Below are 15258 nucleotides of genomic sequence, written 5' to 3'. Positions count from 1 at the left end.
GGAGGCTGACCAGAACCAGGAAATGTTTGACTTTACTCCTTCCCCTTTTAGTATAAAAAAAGCCTGAGGTCTAACTCAGGCAAGATGGTTCTTTGGGACATGAGTCCACCGTCTTTTCGGTCTGCTGGCTTTCCAAAAAAAGTTGCTATTCCTTGCCTCAACAATTAGTTGCTCAGTTTATTGGCCTGTCATGCAGCAAGCAGTACAAGCTTGAACTCGGTAACAGGGTTGATTCCTGAGATGGGACACAAAGGTAGCTGTCCCCACCTGTTCTCCCATCTGTGACTTGCACTGTTGACTCTCTTTGTCCCTGCCTGGGGTACCAGGATTGAAGGGAATTCAGGTCCCTGACCAGGAAAAGAAAAATGAACCCTACAAGTAAGAAAAGATGTTGAGGGCAAGGTGACAAGGGCTAGGGCCACAATCGTCTCCCTCACTTTATGCAATGAGCTCTCAACTCCACCTATTGATTAAAGGTTTTAAGATTCCCCATGCCTGGGCCCTACCTAAGACTGACTAAATCAGAACCTCTGGGGGTGAGGACCAGGAAGTCAGGTTTTTTTCTAGAAAGCTCCACTGGTTATCTACTACACAGTCAGGGATGAGGGCCACTGATTTAAAGTAACTTGATACATTCCTATTCTGGAAAAGTACCTGGAAATAATCTACATCAAGGGGGATTGTTTGTTGTCTTCCAATTGAACGGAATAAGATTCAGGCTTGATGCTCTCCCCTCCCTCCTCCACCACTATTTCTCTCCCCACCCTCACTCCTTATCAAGTTGTTAACGATGATCTCACTCTCTGGAGACCTTTTCAAGCCAGTACACAATAAACTAAAGAGAACGAGAACCAACCCCAAATGCTGAATCATCTACGATGTCAAAATGAACCAAACACAGGATCTCTTCAAATATTTAATCAGTTTGGAGACATCTGCCTTCCAACCCAGTTGTGTAAAAATTCTAAAGAAAGCATGATGAAGGGGTCCTCAAAGAAAACGTTGGGCTAAAATGGAGAGGAGACTGGGTTTGGGAAGACAGACCATAACATGTGCCTTAAGGCCTTTTGAAGGAATTCTACCGTGGATTAAAAAAAAAAATACTCAAATGAACAAGAAAGGATTAAACAGTTATACAGATTTAAGGACAACTAAAACTTCTTTTATGGATGAAAATACCAGACATGGCTTTGAAATAGACTCTTTAAAAACCCTTAGATCCTGCTGTGGTTTCTTCCCATAGCCTTCTCTGTACATGCAAGAAGCAAGCTAGCTACACCCAGCATCCCCAGGAGCATTTTGGGCCTTGGCAAAGAAGCAATCAGGGAAGAGATAGAAAGAAGGCCTGGAGGAGGTGAGAGGAAGCGGTTCACAGTTTTTGAACGTGGACTCAGACCCCAGCCAACCTAATCTGTTTTCTTTGAAAAATATGGAAATAAACTGAAGGCCTTGAAAAATCACCGTCGATCTCGGGTTAGGGTGCCAATGATAATGCTTTTTGATAACTGTGTCATAGCAACTGGGGAAGCATGTCCTTCAAAGTGACGGGGTTTATAATAATACAGGCGTGGTCGGGACTCGGGGCTGACTCCCCAGGAGAGATTCAGCAGGAAGGGCATCGCGTCTTTCTCGCTCTCATTCTCCCTCTGGTCTCTCCGCTTCTCCTGTCCCTTGGTGCTGTTGAGAGGCAGTGTCAGAGACTCCAGCCCAGGGCTCAGAACGGGTACTGAGACACGTATATCCGCAGTCGGATCACAGAGCTGCCTCTGAAGTTGATGACGGTGTTGACAGTGATCATTTCCAAGTCCAGCTGTATTTCCCGGGGCCCTTTGATGGGGCGTGTCATCACCAGGGTGGCACTGATGGGGCCTGTTTGCTGTGGACGGAACCAGGGATACCAGTTAGAGAAAGTCTGACTGGCTTAAGGAACCAGGGTGAGCTTGACCCCAGAAGCTGTTGAACAACGGCAGAGAGGGTGAGGAAAGCCGTCCGTCAGGAGACGTGGCCTCTGGGACAGTCACCAAAGCGGAAGGCCAGGGGGTCTGGCCACAGCCGGCTTCTGTAGCCCCAATCGGGGCACTCCTCTTTGCCCACTGCTGGCCGACAGCCATCCCTCGATGCCAGGCTCTTCCCCCGACTTTGCTCGTGCTCCACCTGGCTTCTCCCTACTATCCCTTCAGGTCTTACCTGAAATATCACCTCCTCGGAGGAGCCTCTGTGCTTTCCCCAATCTAATTCAGGTCCCTATGACCCTCTGCCAGTGCACCCTCTACTTGGCCTAGGAAGGAAGGTATTCGTTACCATGTGTCATCGTCCACTCTATTTACTCGGTCCACACTAGACTATGAACTCTGTAAGAGCAAGGACCGGGGGCAGGTTTTCCTCCCCTGAACCCCCCAGCACCCAGTACAGTGTCTAGCACGTGGTAAGTGTTCAGGGACCGTATCTTGAATGAAAGAATGAATAATTGTCCAAACTAACTACGTGACTCAGGGCTGTCACTTTACTTCTCTGTGCCTCCTCTCTAAAATGAGGGTTTGTACCAGATCAGTAGTTCCCAAGTAAACAGCTCCAAAGCACCTGGGACACTTTTTAAACTAACAATTCCAGGGGCCAATTCCAAGACTTTCTGCTTCAGTGGATTTTTCGATGATGCCTGGAGAAGTGTGACTTGTTTACCAGCCTCCAGGTGGTTCTGAGCGTAGCCCCTGCTGGGGGTCCCGGCTGGACACTCTGCACTCACCTACAGCTTCACCACTCTGTGACCCTACCGCTGTGGTCCTGATAACTTCATGTGAGCTTTTTTCCTCCTCTGAATCTTTTTCTAAAGCTTTCAAGGAGGTAAGGAGAGAGGACTGATATAACTGAGCTTCCGCCATGTGTGAGGCGCTCTTCCGGCCACTTTTATGTATATGTGCTTATTTAATCCCCATAAAAGCTCTGAGAGTCCTGGCTACTCAAAGTGTGGTCCCTGGACCAGCAGCATCAGCATCATCAGGGTGCTTATGAGAAATGCAGGATCTCAGGCCCCCCTAAGACCGACTGAACCAGAATCTGGAGCTTAACACAATCTGCAGGTGATTCATGGGCACATTAACAACTGAAAGGTGCTCATCTAAAAGCACAGGACCCAGGCTGGGGAACCTAACTGCCATACTAAAGGTATGTCTCATTATTTCTTTTTTTCACTGTTCCTTATGAACTGAGGCTCCATGAGTTAAGTCATTGCTTCGGGTCACTAGACCAGTCAGGGGCAGAGACAAGGGATACCATTCTGGTGCTTTTGTCTGACCCCAAACCCCAGGCCTTTTTTACTGCACAACAATTATCAGAAAAGACTGGTGTGTATTTTACTTCTTCCTAGCACTGCCCTGAAGGACAGATGCTTGGGGTCGGGGGTCACTGTAACAGCCAGAGAGTGGGTCCCTGGAAAGGAAATAGCATAAGGGAACAGGACATGCTGGATAATCCCTTTGTACAAACTGCAGAGTCCAATGCTGTGCCCAGAAACTGAAAGCAACAAGCTCTGCAAAATCAAGAAACTTGGCTTGTTTAAAGCCACACCAGGCATTTTATCTCGCTCCTTGAAGGGGGGGCTCCCCATAAAGTTCTGGACATCCCCAAGAGCTGCCACAGGTAGGACAAGGGCGGGGCAGGCTGACAGGTGCCACCCAGGTGGTGGGACCTCCCCTGGGCTATCAGCAGCTTTACAGCCAAGCCATTTCCTCTTGGCATCAGCTCCCTCCATTCCCGTCAGCATCCGCGCAATTGACACCCTCTCACGCAGAGGACCGCTAGCACTTCCTTGTCAACTCTTGCAAAACCTCGGAGCCCTGGGCCAGGACTTCAGAGGGTACAGCCAAACAGGGTAATGCCCAGGACATTTACATATACAAATATCTCACCAGCTTTCCCTGTTTGCATGAACAAAGGCCAGGAGCTGAGGACCCTGAACTGAGGGCAGAGGCCTCTGGAGGGAGAGCTGCAGAGGCTGGGACGGGGAATGCAACAGCTGGAAACTTCCCAGCTGTCCCTTTGGGCTGTCCTTGTAAATGTCTCCGGAGTGTGAGAGCATCGTTGCCTCTCCTATTTGGAAGTAATCTCAGAGCTCAGACAGTCTGATCCCCACCAGGGTCAGATCTACAGCAGCCTGAGAAAGGCCTGCCCACAAGCACACAGAGGACTTAAGTGCCTGCCAAGAGAGCTAAGGACCGACATCTCCGCTCCTCACTGGGCTTTTAGGGCAGAGCCGGGGCATGAATGAAATGGGCCTCCCAAGAGGCTCTCGTCATTGGTGGACTTGGTGGTCACTGGTACAAAATGATGACGGTGACGGTGATGGTGGTTGATACTAGGCATTTGGTTACGACCTTGCATACCTCCCTTACTTAATCCTCATAACCCTACAAAGTAAGTAGGTTAAGTACACTAGCACATGGTACTAGAGCATGTGACTCCAGAAATCAAGCTTCTGGCCACTAAGCTGTACGATAAGGTCTCAAGTATCTCTCAATTTCCTGACGTCCCGTGGCACTTACTCTAGTTGAGAATCACTCCTTTGCACTGTAAATGTTTGCCTGGTTGTTTTCCCCTCCCTACCATAGTGTGGATTCCTGCGGGCAGAGGCCACATCCTGTTTGTCCCTAAACTCTCAATGCCTGACTGAGAGCTGCATATGCAGCGGTGCTGAATTAACCTCCATGACAGAAGAAGGAGCGAGTGACTGAATACTTGTGAAGCTGCCCGCATGGGAGTAGCTTGCAAACAGTCCACCTGTTGTCTGGCTGTCTGTCTTCGTGGCCCTGCTCCTACACTCGCTCGGGTCTGTTCTGAGTCAACTCGCAGGATGGCACTGTCTGACATGGGGCAAGCAGCCAGGCCACAGCAAGTCAGCTCCCCTTGGCCCGGCCACGTGATCCCCGTGCACTTGGCCACAGTCTGTACCCTGTGACCGTGCTCCTTCTTCTGGCCCTACTTGTGTCCCTAAGTCACCTGGCCAAAGCCAATCACCAGTCCTCTGTCCAGGGCTCAGGGTGAGACAGATCGCCAACAGGGCTTATGAAAGGGACATGCGCCTGCATATGCACCTGTGCATTTGTATGCATGTGTGTGCACACGTGTGCATACCTGTACCTATGCATACAAGCAAGTGTGTGCATGTGAGTGTGTGTACATGAGAGTGTGTGTGCATGAGTGAGTGTGCATTTGGTGGGTGTGGCTGTGCATACCTGTGTGTGTGTGTGTGTGTGTGCACGCGTGTGCATGCATGTGTGGGTTTGTATGCATGTGGCTTGCCTGATGTGTGAAATGAAGCTCTTCCCAGGTGCTCGTAATACAGTCAGTGACTCTCAGGGTGGCAGAGCCTGAAGAGCCATCAAGCCCCACCCCTCACAGGATGCTCCAGTCCTTTGAGCATCTCTGACCCCTCCAGGGCCCAGCAGCCCACAAACTCGCAGCAGCAGAAACGATGCTATCGATACAATCATAACTAATGCTTATTGAACACTTTCTATTGTGATTAGATGTTAAGGTAGACTTTTCTTGTTATCTCAATCTCGGCTGAGACCCCAAAGCTCAAAGTAGGTGAAAATACCCTGCATCCTAAAGAGAAATGTGAGAGTATGTACAGATACTGGTGGTAGACTGCCTGGGTTCGAATCCTGCTCTGGGGCTTCCTAGCTGTGAGATCTCCGGCACGTTACTTCACCTCTCTGTGTCCCAGTGCTCTCATCTGTAAAGTCAGGAAGGTCCAGCAGGCCGCAGAGCACAGGATTGTGGTGAAGATGAAAGGAGTGATACGTGAAAAGTACTTGGCGTATGTCCAGCACCGTACAGGATTTGCTGCCAGTGCCGTCTGTGTGGTTCCTGTTGCTGTTGTTATACGACATAAGTGTATTAAACACACTTACCAGCCCCAAAATCAAGCAAGAGGGGCCTTCACTGTGGGTCCCTTGACATTAAAGGATGCAGAGAGCAGCACCAGCAGAGCCCCAGAGCTGCCTTGCCCCACGGGGAGGAAACGGGGCTGCAGGGGAGCTGGCTGTTGGTGTCCCGAGGGCCCAGTGTAAGGTCTGCCCGCCAGGGTGAAGCAACACACACACACACACACACACAAAGACTTCCTGAGAGAGAGGTTTGCGGTGACAAGCGGCCAACTAGAGGCCCTCGCCCACACCTGGGAATGGTCCGTGCAAAGTCCCCAGGGAAATCTCCAAAGAGCCCACAAAGCATCCCAGGAAAGCAAGAGCATTTGGGCTCTGCCCCAGAGAGAGGAAGAAGGCCTGCCTGCCCCTTCCCTCCTAACCACTCCCCTTCCACCATCTGCATCCCCAGAACCCTGGAGGAGGGGCCAGGGCAGCACGTCAGCCAGTGTGGGGAGGGGAAGAGGAAGGCAGTACAGAGGCCAAGCTGGTGGGGGGGGGGCTGGTGGGGGGGCTGGTGGGGGGCTGGTGGGGGCGGGGAGCGGGGTGGAGCTTTGCACTGAAGGAGAGACTGGGCCGTTGAAGTTTCCACGTAAAGCAGCTGGGACTTCTGATATGGGAAAAAAGACAATTCAATAGTAACTGAAAGTGCCTGCGAATCTGATGGGATCCACCTGAGAGCTCATCCAGGTGTGTGCAGGTTCAAGTCAGCAGAGTGAGAAAAAGAAAGTTACTGAATGTTCCATCCTGCTGGTTTGATAAAAACAGCCGTTCTGTGCTCCAGGCACGGCGCTAAGTAGATGATCTCATCCAATCCTAAAGCAGATACTGTCATTATCCCCTCTCTACAGATGAGGAAACTGAGGCTCAGAGCAGTTAGGTAACCTGCCCAAGGTCATACGGTTGGTAAGTTATAGAATGCAAACGAGGCAGGTCAGGCCGTCTCCAGAGCCGACATTGGAATGACTCCGTGGGGCCTCCTGAGGAGGGCACTGCAGCTTTGCACAGCTTGGAAAGGAAAAGCCCTGCTTGCTCCAACAGATTTCTGTCTTCCTGGCCCCATGCCCTGTGGCTTCACAGGGCCCCTACACCGAGCGAGCCTGTTTTCTCTTCCCAGGGGCAGCCTTCGAGATCTTTCCAGCCAGGATCCACCTCCCCATCCCTAAGTTCCTTCAGCCATTCCCAGGGCAGGTCTATGTTCCCTCACCCACTTCGTGTCCTCACATCCTCATCTGAATAAATACTAAAGAATTAGGGCCCTTCTCAATGTTCTCAGAGAGAGAGCAAACCACATACAGCTCAAAGTTTTGTGAGTGTCAAGGGTCCCCTAGTCGTTGTGACAATCCAGGCACTAGAGGAAGCTGCCGGGAAGGGGCCCTCCCGTGTGTTCACTCCACCTGTAGAAGAGGACAATATTCTTCCCACCCCACCCACCATTGCGGTGTAGCTCTTACAAGTCAGCCTCACAGGGAACATGTGGGTCTAGGGGATTTTAGGAGGTGGTGACCTGGGAGTGAAATCCTGCCAAGACAAGGCCACTTCCTGCAGACCTTCTATTCTGCTGGGGGTGGGGGGGGCAGTGGGTAACCTGAAGCAGGTAATGTGGGTGATGGTATTTTAAATCCCCAAGAGGGGCATCTCTGTGCCCTGTGATTGGGACCCACTGTGTCTGTACAGATGACAGAGGCCAGGCTGGAGAATCCTGGTGGGCTAGGCTTATGCTCGGGGCGGGGGGGGGGGGGTGCTGCGTCGGGGGGTGGAAAGCCCCCAGAGGCTCAGGCAGGTGGGCTGTGCTGGGTGGCTATGGCTTACGGGTTTGGAGAAAGGACTGACAGAGGCGCAGCTCATCTTTTTCATCTTGAGAAGTTCCTCTACCCTCAACTCATTCCATCATCTTCCAAAGCCCTTGACCTCACTACACTGATCTACAGAGGCTGGGTCCACAGGTATGTTATCACACATGACTCAGCCCTGTTAGGGTCTTGCCAAAAACATATTAGTGAGGAAACAGGCACCGATACCAGCTCCTGGGGCCTTTTCTAATCTGTTCTAATCCTGCTTCTGAGACCTCTCTGTTTTCAGACAGTCCCAGCACCAGAGGCAAGGACTGGAAGATTCTGCCCGGGGCTGGGGAGAGGACAGGGAAAGAGCTCAGATATGTGGTTCCCTTACAGGCCAGTGGGCTGTGTCCCATGAAAGTGGGTAAACTTCTGAGTCTAGCACCCCACAGGGACCCTGGAAGACCACATACTGTATTCGTTAGTAATGCAGATTCCTAGGCTGAATCATGGCCCCCAAAAGTATCAGGTCTTAATCCCTGGAACCTGTAAATGTTATCTTATAAGGAAAAGGGATCTTTGCAGACATAATTAAGTTAAGGATCTGGGAGATTATCCTGGATTACCTGGATAGGCCCTAAATCCAATCACGTGTCAATTCTAAGAGACAGAGGGAGATTTGATACACACAGAAGAGGAGGAGGCTCTGTCACAATGTGACAATGGATGCAGAGATTGGAGTGATGTGGTCACGAACCAAGAAATGCTGGCAGTCACCAGAAACTGGAAGAGATAAGGAATGGATTCTCCCCTGGAGCCTCCAGAGGGAGCATAGCCCTGCTGACCTCTTGATTTCAGGGCAGTGAAAATGATTTCAGACAACAAATTTCTGTTGTCTTAAGCCACCAAGTTAATGGCAATCTGTTACAGCAGCCACTGGAAACTGATACATTAGGCCTTAGCCACCACTTTCTGAAACAGATTCTCTAAAGAGGATGCTCTGGACTTCATTTTTTTCAACAAGTACCCAAATTCACACTGAAATGTGAAAAACATCACTCTAAGCCAGGGGGCTCTAAAGATATGTGATCACCCCAGAGGTTGCAGGAGATGAAGCTCAATAAGAGAAATGGTACAGTATTGGGTGTATGTAATTTACAAAGAAGCAAATATATTTTCGGATGTGTGCTCTAAATTTTTTTCCTGGTATGGATAAGCTGGTGCTGTCCAATCAAACTTTCTATGATGACAGAATTATTCTATATCTGAGCTAATACAGCAGCCACATGTGGCTACTGAGCCCTTGAAATGTGGATAGTGCAACAGAAGAACCTAATTTTTAACTTTACTTCATTTTCATTAGTTTAAATTTAAAGAGCCACGCAGCTACTGTGTTGGACAATGCAGGTTAGAGCCCACTTCTGTGAGGAATGCCTTTAAGTTCACTGCCATGTATGTGCCATGAGGGCAGGGATTCAGGACTGTTTTGTTCACTAGAAGTCCTTCTAGTTTCTAGAAGGCCATAGTAGGTACTTGATGAGTATTTGTCAAATGAGTGGATGGAAAAAATGGATATGTGAATTCCTCTCCCACAGGATTGCAGGAGGAATCTGAAGAAGAATATACATATGTAGATAGGTACAGATACAGGTATAGATAAATCTATATAAATATAACTGAATCACTTTGCTGTACACCTGAAACTAACACAACGTTGTAAATTAACTGTACTACAATTTTTTTTAATGGTTAAAAAAAAAAAGAATTGCAGGAGGAAAGAGACCTACAATTGCATCTTGGCCTGATTTCTCACTGAAGCTGAGGATTCTGAGGCTCACAGAGGAGAAGCAACTTTCGCAAGACCACACAGAAAGTGAGAGGACCCAGGACATTGGAGTCTGACTCGCATCCACTTCCCTCTCCTGCCTTTACACCTGCCCCTCCTGGCTGCACCCTGGCCTATTTCTAGAAGCATGTTCCAGGCTAGACAACAGAACACCTTGTTGAAGATGGTGACCATCACTCAGCACCCCTTCTTACCCGCATATAGAATTCTCTGCCCTCATTCCCAGACTTGATCTGGAAAATGTAATAAGCCCCAGGGTAGCGGGTCGTTGCTTGCATTTGGAAGATGTCAGCAGGAACAGAGCGTCCAGACACCACGTCCATATCCCGGTACAAGATGGTGAAGGGCTGGTCTCTGCAGCCAGGATTCTCAGCGGGACACATACAGCGGCTGTTGGAAAGGGAAATCATGTGAGAGCTCGGGAAATCCTTTCCAGATGCTGGATGTACATACTTGCTCGCTTAAAACACTGAAAAGGAGGCCACCCCATTTTTACCATCCAAATGCTGTAACTGTAGAGGCTCTCTACTCCCGGCTCTGGTCTAAAAGCTCTCCAGCATGTAGGTGAGCTCCCTGTTTCCTAGAGAATGGCCTGTTCTGGCCAGTCAGCTATTCTTGCTACTAGAGCATAAACCTGAGACGTCTGGTTTTCAGAACACTGGGGACATCCTCTAATGCACTTCACATTTGTCACATATTTAGTCAGAAAAAAGGGCTGCATAGCCCTTCACTTCCCCAGCCATCCATACTCATTGAGAAATTTTAAAAGTGAGAAAGTACATTAGACTGACAGGTCTTGAGTGGTCACTCTACATTTTCTATTGCACTTACCCCAGTCTGTGTGGAATATAATTCAATATTTTCTTTCTCTAAACAAGCACTCAGAACTCACTATGTATAAGATACAACATTAGGACATGACTTTAAGATGTTAGGACATTAATTGCAACAATAAATAAGATCCTCATCTTAAATTCACTCTCTAACAGGCGAAATAAATCACAGACACAAATATCTCTAATACAAAGCATCTAATGTGAAACACTAGTAATAGCATTACCATAGTATGAAGTTGACTCATTACCAAGGTATGCCTGTTATAGACACCCCTTGATTTATCCTTAAGCACCCCCATCTCTCACCTCATCCTTGAGACTCCCCCTAGTGGGTCAGAGTGCATAACAAGATGAGAACATCTGTTGGTCTATGCCTTGGTGGCCAAAACTGGGAGTAAGCCTTGCTGGGCTTCTGACACTTTCCCTAACTTCCAATCTATCTTCAAAACCTATCAGTTCTACTTCTAAAATGTAGTCCAAATCCAACCACTCCATCTCCACTGTCAGTGCAGTGTCTCACTCACTGTCTCACCTGGACCTCTGTGATGGCCTCCTGTGGTGGAGTAAAGGGTGCTCCCACTCCAATCTATTACGCCACAGGCAGAGTGCCCCTCGTGGAACATGAGTCAGATTATGTCTCTGTCCTGCTTCAAGGCTCTACGGTGGCAGCCATCGCAACTTGGACAAAAACGAAACCCCCATTTTAGCCTCTAAAACCTCATGGGGTCTGGTCTCTGTCCGTTCCTCTAACCTCCTCTTGGGTCACTGTCCATGTCATTCATGAGGCTGCAGTTTCTTCCGGTCCCTGAAGACATCAAGGTCACTCTTGTCTCATAGTCTTTGCACACACTGTTCCCTTTGCTCATCCACCCTCTGTTAACTTCGACTCCCCTTTCCATTCCAGCCCAAGGGTCATCTCCTCAGAGGGGCTTTCGGATTATCCAGGCTAGACCAGGTCCAGCCTACTCTTTCATTTTGTAAATTTCTGTTCTTCCTGTTCACAGCCCCTATTACCATCTATGATCTTGGATTCATTATATGACAATGTGTTTACTGGCTTCTCCTCCACTAGCATAAGAGCAAACACCACAGCACCCGGGAGCAGATGTGGCACAGAACAGGAGCTCAACTAACATTTCATAAGTGAATGTATAAAAAGAATTTTTAAAGTTTAGTTTTTTAAGGCTCCATCAAAATATCCAAGTCAAAATGTCCCGGGTGCCAAAATGGCCGCATTAAAATGTCACGTGTCACACAGAAAAGAATTGTTTCCTAAAAGAAGCTTGAAGGAGGGAGAGATGGCTCCTAGCTGAAGAGGATCACAGAGAGCTGGGAGAGGTGACACTGGAGCTCAGATCTGAAAGATGGGGCAAATCTGTCCATGTGACAATGGCAGGAATGCCTTCCATATGACAGAATATTCGGGCATGGAAGCCAGAAGGCTGGACATTCTGCGGCATGGGTGAAGGTGAGAGCAGGTCCTGTTCAGGTTGGTGGGAGTGCAGGACACCTGAACGAGGAAATGAGCTGGATGGGGGTGGCTGGAGTGAAACTGGAATGGGGCCTGGAGACAGGGAGTCTCCCAGGGTTCTCAGTGGCTAGTTGGGGACCTCGCCAGTAACACCAGCTCAGTGCTGCAAGCTGCACCAGGTCAGGTCCCCACCACAGACAAGAGTGGCCTGGAGAAACCCAGGGAGAACCAGGAATGGGAGCTGATGAGGGCAGCCTGAAGCTCTGCTCTGCTGCAAAGGGCCCTGGAACCAGAAATCAAAGAACCCTATTCTAAAGGCTACTTAGAAGCACAGCTCTTAGCAACAAGTGAAGATGTCACCAAGGGACCAGCCTGTCCCTGCTTTGTCCTCTTCTGTCCAGCTTTTGATCAGAGCAGGAAGCACACTGGTAAGCTGTGGATTTCTCTTAGAAACTGCATCCCTAGAGGGCATGAACGATAGGCATGTCCATTCATCCCTTTATCTCCAGTGGGAGGGCTGGGCGATGCTCAGGGCATTTGACTGGAAGAGAGAAGTGCAGAAGACATCCCTGCATGTGTGCATGTGAGTGTGTGTGTGTGTGCACACGCGCACACGTGGGCTGAGGAGGAACTCAGATGGTTAAATAGGAGTTAAAGGGAAGGAAAAGGAATTCCTAATACACCAGGGGCAGAAAAACACAGTCCTAGGGCATTCACCTTGTAGAGGTTGTCTTCAATTTAATTCTCTCCTCAACTCGAATATTTGCCATCTGGTGACTTTGTAAAATCACTATTGTGGGACTTCCCTGGTGGTGCAGTGGTTAAGAATCTGCCTGCCAATGCAGGTTTGATCCCCGGTCCAGGAAGATCCCACAGGCCGCAGAGCAACTAAGCCCATGTGCCACAACTACTGAGCCTGAGTTCTAGAGCCTGCGAGCCACAACTACTGAGCCCATGTGCCACAACTACTGAGCTTGTGTGCTGCAACTACTGAAGCCTGCATGCCTAGAGCCCGTGCTCTGCAACAAGAGAAGCCACCGCAATAAGAAGCCCGTACACTGCCAGTAAAGAAAGCCTGCGCGCAGCAACAAAAACCCAACTCAACCAAGAATAAATAAATAAATAAATAAATAAATAAATAAATTTTTAAAATCACTATTGTGACATCAAAAACTTGATTAGAGCAAGCTAGGTACCCTCGGTTATCGAGAACTCTCTAGCGACCTCTCTAACCCCTCACTACTCCCAGCAAGGTCCAGGGAGATTGGAAGCATCCGTTTCACCTGGGGGCTTGTCTGCAAGGCTGTCTCACATCACCCCAGGCCCACAGAATCAGAATCTGCCTGCTAACAAGATCCTAGGTGGTTCCTATGCACGTGACCTTTGAGAAGTCCAGCTCTAAAAGACTCTGTGTATCCAGAACAAAGTCACTAAAGAGAAAAGGAGGTCCATGAACCCTGCCTCTCCTTTTGGTTAGCTTTCTAGAAAATCTTCATATAGCTCTGGCATGAGTGGGGGAGTGGTAGAGAACAGTGTGTGTGTGTGTGTGTGTGTGTGTGTGTGTGTGTGTGTTGTGTAGTAGGCAGTAGGCCAGGTCTCCCATTGTCCTGGACGTACACTCTCCTTTATACCACACTGGCAGCCTTCTGAACCAGGCCCCTCACCATGTTCCCATTTCCCAGGGGAAGCCATGACTTACTTATCGCTGATCCGCAGATAAGGCTCCTCGCAGCGGATGGGGTCAATGCACTTGAAGCCCCCTTGCAAATTGTAGCAAGTTTGCTGCAGGATGCACGTGTGGTTTCTGTGCTCACACTCGTTGATGTCTGAAATGCACGGTAGACAAGAGGCTGAAGCCAGGCAGCACTTCCAAGGTGACAGTCACAGGCCAGATGGGTGGGAATGGGTGGGTGCTGCCTGGGTCTTTCTATAGAGCTATGCTAGCCAATATGGCAGCCACTGGCCACACGTGGTCACTGAGCCCTTGAAATGTGGCTAGTCCAAACCGAGATGTGCTGTTAAGGGGAAACTATATACCAGATTTCGACGACTTAGTAAAACCAAAGAATGTAAAATATCTTATCAAAAATTTTTATATTGAGTACATAGTGGAATGGTAATATTTTGGATATATTGCATAAATAAAATACGTTCTTAAAATTAATTTTACCTGTTTCTTTTTACTGTTTTAATGTGACTAGGACATGTTACTAGGACATTTTAAATTACATATGTGGCTCACATTTGTAGCTCACAATGTATTTCTACTGCCCGGCACTGCTGTGTGGAGAATTCTTGCTTAGTGTTTGGGTTAGGCAGTTTCAAGGAACTGAAAATGAGTCTGTTGCTCAGCTACCAGCCTTCTCCACTTGCCCCAGTGAGTGGAGCATGGGAGGGAAATCATCTCAAACAGCCAATCTGGAGGAGACCCACCCCTTTCACAGCCTGGGGTCCTGACCCTTGGAGGGACACAGCAGTCAGAGGTGAGAGGTATCCCCAGCATCCATTCTCTAGGAAGTCAGTAGAGAAAAGCTGACCAGGCTTCCCTGCAGGGGCCATGAGAAAACCTGCTCATGGACCAGGGCCAGGCCATAAGATGCCCTGGTCAGGTCTGGAGCAGTCCCCAGAGGGGCCGCAGAGATCTGCCTGGGAAGGCATGACCAGCCACCTGTATCTCCAGAGTTCATTCCAGAAGCGAGAGTGGCCTTGTCCTTTCTGAGGCCAAAGGATGGATTGCAGGGCAGGAAGGCACCAACCCAGGCATCCTGCCCAGAGCCTGCCACCCTGGGAGTCACCAGCACCCACTCACACCCTCACCTCTGCCACCTTCCCCAGGTGAAGACATCCAGGTGACCCCCCCGAGCCAGCCCCACCTCACACCTCCCCTCTGAACAGCCTTACCTTGGCAGCTTCGGTTGTCATCCAGCAGGATGTAGCCAGCTGGGCAGGAGCAGAAGTACGTGCCAGGCTGGTTCACACACTCATGTTGGCAGAGGAACTCAGAGAAGCTGCACTCGTCCATATCTGGGAGAGACAAGTTACACCTGCTGTTTATAATCACAGACTACCCAGGGATGGGAGCTTAGTGCTATTCCAGCTTTATTTATTCCAGCTTCCACACTCTCCTGACACATAGGATAGCTTTACTGCCAAGAACTTGCTAATTCACTTCTTGAACACTTCTGGTGATGGGGAGCTCACTACCTATCAAGGCTGCCCATTGATATTTGGACAGCTCTAATTGTTAGAAAATTCTCTCCTACATGGAGTTGAAATCTGTCTCCATCGAGCTTCTAACACCCTTTGCCTCTGGCTCAGCTACATCATCTACTCATCACTGGCTCATTTTTGCTGTATAGGTGAATCCACCCTCCACCTCTGGAGGTGAGATTTGTTTGCCTGCTGG

The 15258-nt window shown here is 49.1% G+C and overlaps 1 protein-coding gene across 2 annotated transcripts in view; it reads right to left on the bottom strand.

Annotated features, from left to right (window-relative positions):
* Positions 1–903: 903 nt before the first annotated feature.
* The window catches only part of FBLN5 (fibulin 5), an 84786-nt gene continuing 70431 nt past the window's right edge, over positions 904–15258 (bottom strand). For both annotated transcript variants that reach the window (XM_060095720.1, XM_060095719.1), the window contains exons 8-11: positions 14754–14876; positions 13552–13678; positions 9740–9935; positions 904–1876 (exon numbers count right to left, since the gene is read on the bottom strand). In XM_060095720.1, coding sequence (XP_059951703.1) covers positions 1715–1876; positions 9740–9935; positions 13552–13678; positions 14754–14876 — 608 coding nt within the window. In that variant the 3' untranslated portion in view covers positions 904–1714. The remainder of the gene's footprint in view (positions 1877–9739; positions 9936–13551; positions 13679–14753; positions 14877–15258) is intronic.

Source organism: Mesoplodon densirostris, chromosome 4 (genome assembly GCF_025265405.1).
Source record: "Mesoplodon densirostris isolate mMesDen1 chromosome 4, mMesDen1 primary haplotype, whole genome shotgun sequence".
NCBI classification, from domain to species: domain Eukaryota; kingdom Metazoa; phylum Chordata; class Mammalia; order Artiodactyla; family Ziphiidae; genus Mesoplodon; species Mesoplodon densirostris.
The sequence above is the reverse complement of the archived record's forward strand: the minus strand, read 5'-3'. Positions and strand labels throughout refer to the sequence as shown.